This window comes from Dipodomys ordii, unplaced genomic scaffold (genome assembly GCF_000151885.1).
Source record: "Dipodomys ordii isolate 6190 unplaced genomic scaffold, Dord_2.0 Scaffold73, whole genome shotgun sequence".
Lineage (NCBI taxonomy): Eukaryota > Metazoa > Chordata > Mammalia > Rodentia > Heteromyidae > Dipodomys > Dipodomys ordii.
In genome coordinates this window covers 10,988,929-10,997,381 of record NW_012267289.1, presented here as the reverse complement: position 1 = coordinate 10,997,381, position 8,453 = coordinate 10,988,929, and the positions used below count along the sequence as shown (strand labels likewise).

General features: G+C 41.9%; 1 protein-coding gene across 2 annotated transcripts; it reads right to left on the bottom strand.

Annotated features, from left to right (window-relative positions):
• Positions 1 to 2,806: 2,806 nt before the first annotated feature.
• Positions 2,807 to 7,988, bottom strand: Trmt10c (tRNA methyltransferase 10 homolog C (S. cerevisiae)). Of its 2 annotated transcripts, none has more exons than XM_013024104.1 (2): positions 7,895 to 7,988; positions 2,807 to 4,264 (listed from the first exon to the last, which is right to left on the bottom strand). In XM_013024104.1, exon 2 carries the CDS (start codon positions 4,234 to 4,236, stop codon positions 2,995 to 2,997), a length of 1,242 nt encoding a protein of 413 aa, XP_012879558.1. In that variant the 5' UTR covers positions 4,237 to 4,264; positions 7,895 to 7,988; the 3' UTR covers positions 2,807 to 2,994. The 2 variants fall into 2 exon arrangements, with proteins under 2 accessions (XP_012879558.1, XP_012879559.1); XM_013024105.1 differs by having other exon boundaries at positions 7,858 to 7,900.
• Between the last annotated feature and the right edge of the window lie 465 nt (positions 7,989 to 8,453).

The window sequence follows — 8,453 nt, the reverse complement described above, 5'->3', positions numbered from 1 at the left end:
GAGGTTTGAGATCAGCCCACGAAGTGGTAGCCTAGAGAGGCTCCGGACAGTGAAAAGCGGTCGCCCCGGAAACGGAAGTGACGTCATCGACAAGCCGCCACTAAAAACGGGCGGGACCTGGGCCCGGAATTGCTGGTGTGCGTAGGAAGGGTGCCGAGGCTATTAGAGCGGCAGTTCTACAAAAGCGGGAAGTGTGAGGCGTAATCTTGGAGCCGGTGATGGAATCCTGGGTTTCTGCGTACCCACGTTTTTGTAGCTGCAGCTGAAACTGCCAGGCCCACAATTCGGGCTTGATTGGGTCACGTGTGCCTGCCTAGTCCACGGGGCGGGCGGGGGAGGGGGAATAATGTATTCTAGCGCCCCGTACCGTTGACACCGGGCGTCCTTATCACTTAATCCCCGCGAAGTTACCCTTTCTTGTGAGGTGGACAAAGAAATGGTAAATTTTCTAACATAATTCGCTAAAGACGACCATGTCTTCTTTGCTTACAAACTTTGTGGGCTTTCATTGTAAGAATGAAGCTCATACCTATTTGGCCTTCCACTCTTATTTTTTAGCCTAATGGGTTTTTGAATTAGCCTTACAATAAGTTAAGTGTTGGAGCACCAGTCCAAAAGGTCCCTATCAGAGCAATAATAAACAGGTTTTCTTTCTGAATAATGTTACCTCATCAATGTAAAATCAAGAGGATCAAATTAAAATTTATATATGCAATTCTTTGGGCACTTGTGTGTATAAAGTGTTGCCTTAAATAGCTTCGACTTGGGCTGGGAAGGTGGCTCAGTGGTAGAGCGCTTGCCTTGCATGCCTGAGGCTTGGGTTCAATTCCTCAGCACCACATAAGCAAAAAGAAAAAAGCTGGAAGTGGCGCTTTGGCTCAAGTGGTAGAGTGCTAGCCTTGAGCTGAAGAGCTGAGGGACAGCGCCCAGGCTTAGAGTTCAGGCCCCACGACCGGACCCCCAAAAAAAAAAATTAAAAAAAAATAGCTTCGACTTTTGTCTTTTGGTTGGTCTAGGGGCTTGAACTCAGTCCTAGGTGCTGTCCTAGAGCTCTTTGGCTGAAAGCTAGCGAGCTCTACCACTTTGAGCCACCGATACACTTCCGGTTTCCTGATGGTTATTGGGTGATGAGTTTTGGATTTACTATCAGGGCTGACTATGAACTGCAATCCTCAGATCTCTTATCTCCTGAGTGGCTAGGGTTACAGGTGAGCCACCAGTGCCTGTCTCAAAACCACTTTCTTTAGAACTAGGCTTATTGCTCAGTGGTATCTGGGATCCTTGTGTACAAGACACTGGTTCAATACCCAGAAAAAAAAATTGAGAAGAGACTGTTAAAATACTTGTAGGAGGTCGCTCCTCCATCCTAAGAGCCCCTACTCCCCAGAGGTTGAGGAAGGAAAATGATCAAAGCTGGCCCATACAAAAGTGCCAGGACTGAAAAACTGAAAAAGCATACAGACTGTGGCTTAAGGTATAGAGGATGTGTCAAGAAAGTTTATGTCCCTGAGTTCAACCCTCAGTATTAAGAAAACAAAAACCTTTTGATGCCCTTTGTAAATTTACTATATGAAAGATGTTTGCTATTATTAGTGAAGAGATATTCAAGCTTCAACTATGAGGAGCTAGGAAGGTGGCTCAGTAGTAGAGTCCTTGCCTTGCATGCATGAGGCCCTGGGATGGATTCCTTAACACCACAGTTTGCACTCTACCACCTGAAACATACCTCCACTTCCTACTTCATGGATTTTCCTGCCTCAGCTGGCATTGAATTGTGATTCCCAGATCTCAGCTCTCTGTTGCTTCTGGCACTAGGCTGAATATTGTTACTTAAGTTGCTTTCTAGAAAACAAGTATACACTTTTTCCAAGTGTATTAGTTTGATAGCTTAGGCAAAGAGCAATTTACTAGAAGCAGACCTGTATGTCTGATGGGGTTTAAACAAGCAGTAACTGAAAAAGGACAATCGATAGCTGGACAGCATGTACTATTGTCAGTGGGGATATGAAACTAGTCTCCATAAGCTCCATTTGGCATGTCTACTAACAATCCTAAGGCCTTTATATCACAATCCACCACCTGAAAAGAAACAAAGTAGGCTATTTTAGCTCTCAAATCTAAAAAAATATGGATTAAAAAGGCCTAGAAAATCCTTGGCTGTCTTCAAGTCATATCCATTCTGGACTAATCATTGGCCACGGGAGTGTGATTATCATGACTAGGATACGCAAGATATGGCTTGGAGGGCTTGCCTGGCATACTCCAGGCTCTGAGTTTCATGCACAGCAAAACTAATAGAAAAGGGGCTGGGAAGGTGGCTCAGTGGTAGAGCTCTTGCCTTGCATGCCTGGGTTCGATTCCTCAGCACCACATAAGCAAAAAGAAAAACAGCCGGAAGTGGCGCTGTGGCTCAAGTGGTAGAGCGCTAGCCTTAAGCTGAAGAGCTGAGGGACAGCACCCAGGCCCAGAGTTCAGACCCCACGACCGGACGCCCCCCCCAAAAAAAAAACTAATAGAAAACTAAAAATAGAAACTAATGGCTGAAGAAACAAGGTAAACATCTCCACAAACTCATTTTTTATAATATAGCCAATTCATGTAAGATGCCAAAGGATGTTTTAGCTGTTTGAATCAAGGCTTAAACAATACTTTTGTGCCTATGACAACATTCTTAATATTGTCCTAATGCTTGAGCTTAATAAGTGAACTACCATCTCATGTTTATAAACTTTCAATTTTTTTCATGAAAGGGTATTTGTTGACCTGGATTAGTGAATGAGGAGGATAATGGTGACTGAGACTCAAAAAAAGCCACAGCAGTGTACTGTTTTATTGGGGTTATTTAAGGATTATTCAACAAACCTAGGAGGACTTTTTTCAGATTGTCTTTTTACAGTAAACAAAGCATAACTCTCAAAGTTCTGAAGATATCTAATTGGAAAAGACATAACCCAGCAGTTAGAAAATGAACTCGATTGAATTTCCTTTTTCAAGTCACTTTTTCTGTTTGCCTACATTTAAAGAGTTCTGTGGATATGAACTAAAAGTCTTAGTCTTCTTCAGTTTATTTACAAAGTCTTGAGAATACTGGGAAACCTCCAGATAACCAGAATGCTTTCTTTTTGGAACAAACCTCAGAGCCTCTTGCCAATCACCAGTGTTTTTCAGACATAACAAAATACGTATCATTTGATCTAAGGTGAGATTTTTGGTACCTATGTCCCATTGTAAATACTTATCTAATGGAAGGCGTTGTGTTGCCAGTCCTTGCTGTTTTGCCTTAGCTAGGGAGAGACCTGGTTTCATATTTTTATCAACTAATGATCCAATTACATAAACTTTATCATGCTTGAAAGTAGTCATAACATTAGGAGAATCTGCAGTTAAATATACAATACTGTCCTTTGGAAATAAGTCTGCATAAGACTTTTCTGTTGCTGTTAAAAGTAATTTGTCCCATTTTTGTTTGTAACATTTAACTAACTCTCTATGGTAAGCACTATCTATTTTAAGATTGCAGAAATAAATATGAAAAGGGTCAACATTTCTTCTGTTCCATCCTTCACTTTCTAAAACTTGAGAAACAGTATTTCGCATTTCTTTGGAGTTCATACAATTATCATAAGCCATATCAAAAACCAAAGGTTGTCCAAACTGCATAGCCTGGGCCCCCTTCCAGTCCATTGCGATGTTCATATTCCTGTCCCAAAGTCGAAGAAATAGAAAGTTTTGTTGTTTTTCCTCAGTGGTTTCTAGCAGCTTGGCTTTTTTTGCTTCTTCCCTTGCTATTGCTTTTACTTCTTTTTTCATTTGCCTAGCTTTTTTCAGTTTTTCCTTAATACTCAAATATTTTAGGTATTTTTTTTTGGATGCTTTAGAAGGACATTCCATAACAGTTTTGAGCTCTTCTTCAGTGATATGTTCTGGTACTTCTTTGCCTAGCAATCTCCACATCTCAATTAATTCTCTAGTGGCAGCGAAAGAATCTTCATCCTTGTTTGAGACTGTTGAAACACTTTCTTCTTGCAGACTAGATTTCATTGTAGTTTTCCATCCATCTAATTCCAGCTGTGCAGGAGGGGATGAATTCTCTTTGTTAGGATAGGGCACAGCAGGTATTTTGGAACACATGTATCTCTGTAGAATTATTGGATATAAATTTCTTTTCCTCCTTTGCAGAGTAAATGGCACCAGAAACCTGGCAAAAGGTCTTAAGCAAGTGACACTAACATTCATTTTGAAGAAAATGGATGTGAGAAAACGTCTGTAAAAGAAGATAAATTCAGCTAGACAAAAAAAAAAAAAAACCTTTTTGACATTTCTAAAACTTACAAACTCTGTAAATAGAATTTGACCAAAAAATGCATTTGAGCTTAGCACCAATGGCTCACACTTGTAATCCTAGCTACTTAGAAGGCTCATATCTGAGGATCGATGTTTGAAGCCAGCCTGAAACAGGAAAGTCTGAGACTCTTATCTCCAATTAACCACCAAAGAGCTGTGGCTCAAGCGGTAGAATACTAGGCTTGATTTTAAAAAAATCTAGAGCACAGGCCCTGAGTTCCAAGCTCTAGTACCAAACACACACACACACAAATGTAATCAACTTACAAAACACAAAATTAAATCCTTATCCACCATTCATTTTCTGCACTATTAATTTCTCCTAAATTTCTATAGCCTTAGCTTGTGATCATTCATTGAGGAAAGATTTTAAAACTTATTTGGGGGCTGGGAAGGTGGCTCAGTGGTAGAGCGCTTGCCTTGCATGCATGAGGCCCTGGGTTCAATTCCTCAGCGCCAGATAAGCAAAAAGAAAAAAGCTGGAAGTGGCACTGTGGCTCAAGTGGTAGAGTGCTAGCCTTGAGCTGAAGAGCTGAGGGACAGCGCTCAGGCCCAGAGTTCAGGCCCCAGGACTCTCCCCCAAAAAAACAAAAAAGAAGGAAATGAGGTTGTGCACTGTTCACAATAGCCAAGATATGGAAACAACCCAGATGCCCACTACAGATAAATGTATCCAAAATTTATGGCACCTATATACAACGGAATATTATGCAGTCATTAGAAAGGACAAAATAATGGCATTTGCAGGGAAATGGATGGAACTAGAGCAAATCATTTTGAGCAAGGTAAACCAAGAGCAAAGAGAAAAATGGCACATGGTCTCCCTGATATGTGGATGCAAAAGCCAAACTGCAAGGAGATATGACAAAGTAAACAGGACTCAAGAAACAATGGATTTCCACTCATTTTGTCTTATCACTGCTAACTGACTCCATATTTTTTTTTTTTTTTGGGTCCGGTCGTGGGGCCTGAACTCTGGGCCTGGGCGCTGTCCCTCAGCTCTTCAGCTCAAGGCTAGCGCTCTACCACTTGAGCCACAGCGCTACTTCCGGCTTTTTTCTTTTTGCTTATGTGGTGCTGAGGAATCGAACCCAGGGCCTCTTGCATGCAAGGCAAGCGCTCTGCCACTGAGCCACCTTCCCAGCCCTGACTCCATATTCTTGACCACATATATGGTATATATATGCACACATCTGAGGGGGAGCTAGAAGGAAGACACAATCAGAGGAGAACAGGAACTCATGCAACAGAGGGGTCCATCAGTTGCACTGGACATAGATGAAAATGAACTAAGCAACTCAAAGGCAGAGATGGATGGAGGGAATGAGAGGGAAAGGGGGAACAGCTTACACTAAGCAAAAGGAAAGAAATGTAAAGATCACTTGATGTGGAAGAAATAGTTGTATCGTCAACACTCACAGAATTCACAAACTGTATAGACCATGATAATGACAATTTGTCTTGTGAAGATTAAAATGTGTTTGTGACTTTAACTAAGTCCACAATACTGTGAAATATGTGAAATTTATGTAATCACTTAATCTCAATAAAATATTCAAAAAAGAAATGCTGTTGTAATGATGCTACTGTCAACAATTAAATGAAGGATTACAAAATAGCGAATTCTACAGTTCAAACTTTATAGCAAATATCAACAGAATGTCTCAGAGACAAACATATACAATGCTTCCCAATTTTATCTTTAGGAACTCAATGTTCCACAACATAATGAAGATGCTTAGAGATGTGAAACCAAAAAGAAAAATTATTTAAATGTTTAGAAAATACCTGAAAATAAAAAGTTCCTCTTTCTTTCCTTTTTTTTTTTGTTGGTCCTGGGGCTTGAACTCTGGGCCTGGGCGCTGTCCCTCTGCTCTTCAGCTCAGGTTGAGCACTCTACCACTTGAGCCACAGTGCCACTTCCAGTTTTCTGGTGGTTTATTAGAGATAAGAGTCTCACGGACATTCCTGCCCAGGCTGGGCTGGCTTTGAACCCTGATCCTCATATCTCAGCCTTCTGTATAGCTAGGATTACAGGTGTGAGCCCCTGGCACCTGAAGTTCTTCTTTCTCTGCTTCATTTAATGGTTCTGCATTCTCCTAATCTCCAACCTCTCTGGACAGTACACAGATGACCAGATTGCTCCCCATACCCAGTATAGATAAGACCGTTTTGTCCTTACCCTACTTAAAAGATCTGTTTCTTTCCCTTTGGAGATATAATTTATAGTTATGGATTCAAACACCAACACCAGAAAAATGCCTCAAATGCAAAAAATGAAATAATCTCTCTCTCCTACCAAACCTGCTCATCCTGTGTTTCGTTTTGGATAGCAATACTATTATTAATTGGAAGTGGTGCTATGGCTCAAGTGGTAGAGCACTAGCCTTGAGCTGAAGAGCTGAGGGACAGCGCCCAGGCCCAGAGTTCAGGCCCCATGACCAACAAAAATAATAATAAATAAATTACTATTAATTAAACCAGTTACTGAGCTAGAAACTGGAAGTAATTTCATTTCTGTCCTCAGTCACATAAATTGTTCTAATTACTGACCCAATACAGCACTACCAAATCTACTGCATTTAATGTAGGCATTTTACCAAGTCTACATACTTTTGAATGCATTCATGTCTCTTTAACTTCATTTTCTTAACTTCATTTCCTATCTCTCAGACTTGCTTTCTTTTATCTCTCACACCTGTGAGTCTGGTCGCAAATCTGGTTAGTGACATTCATAACCTCCCCAATGTACATTAAGGTTACCTGCCAGGTTCAAGTCTGAACTTATTAATAAAGCTTCCTATTTTTTATGACTGCCTTTTTTAGTCATGGTCCTACCACGTAAACCAGGATGGCCTCAAACAGAAGGTCCTTCTGCCTCAGCCTTCCAAGTGCTTTTAATTTATAGGTACGTACCATGATAACTGGAAACACCTCATACTTTAGATCAAGTATTCCTATTTGTTTTCATAGTACTCTCTGCTTATAATAGTGCTTGGAATATAGTATTGTATGTTACTGGATGATAATGGCTATCTATTCCATTCAGAAAAAGACAGTTAAAATACTTGATAGTATGTGGCTGGGAATAATCATTCAAATATTTTCAGAGTAAACGATCTGGATCAAGGTTTCTCACATTAAAAAATATTCAGGCTTGGGCTGGGAAGGTGGCTCAGAGGTAGAGCGCTTGCCTTGCATGCATGAGGCCCTGGGTTCGATTCCTCAGCACCACATAAGCAGAAAAAGAAAGCCGGAAGTAGCGCTGTGGCTCAAGTGGTAGAGCGCTAGTCTTGAGCTGAAGAGCTGAGGGACAGCGCCCAGGCCCAGAGTCCAGACCCCACGACCGACCAGAAAAAAAAAAATCGGTCAAGGCTATCATTTGGGGAAATCCTGCTCTCGTTCCAGACGCTGTATAACGCACAGTTTGTAAGTCACTCCTCTCCACTGCACATGCTCTCGGCGCGCAAGCTCACCTACGAGCATTTCAAAAGGTCATCGGGACCCTCTTACCCCGAAACACTGGCAGAAGAAGAAACAGTACGCGTACCCGCCGTAGAGACAGTCGAACTCCTCCTCAGACCACACGAGTCCACACGGTCCAGTCACAGATCCAGTACAGCTCCGGCAACGGCGGCAGCGACCGCGGCAGCTCCGCCGGAAGTCCAGTCCTCTTCCTCGCGACGCGATCTTCTGACGTCACAGGAGGCGGGAGAAAAATTCCCCGGCTGGAAGCTGTGTGGTGCTGGGGATGGGGAGTGGGTGGGTGGGTTGTAAAGCTAGCCGCTTCCCAATGACCTGGAGCTTGCAGCCTATTTACTTCTTACCCCTCCACCCCCATTTATCCTAAAACCTTGAGACTTTGTCAGGTCTTGTGGAAGAGTGTGCTTCCTAAAATAAAATGGGATTCTAGGTCTTTAACTGTAAACGTTATCGACCAATTTACCAATAGTGCCTACCTATTAAAAACGTCTGGAAGGTAGTTGAGCACAGTAATATCTCTTCTTGGACTTCGTCTGGCAAATATAATGTGAAAATGAAGTTAAGGAGCATTTGTTAACTGGTAGTCTTGAGCCTTGATCTACCCTTCCTTCCTTCCTTCCTTCCTT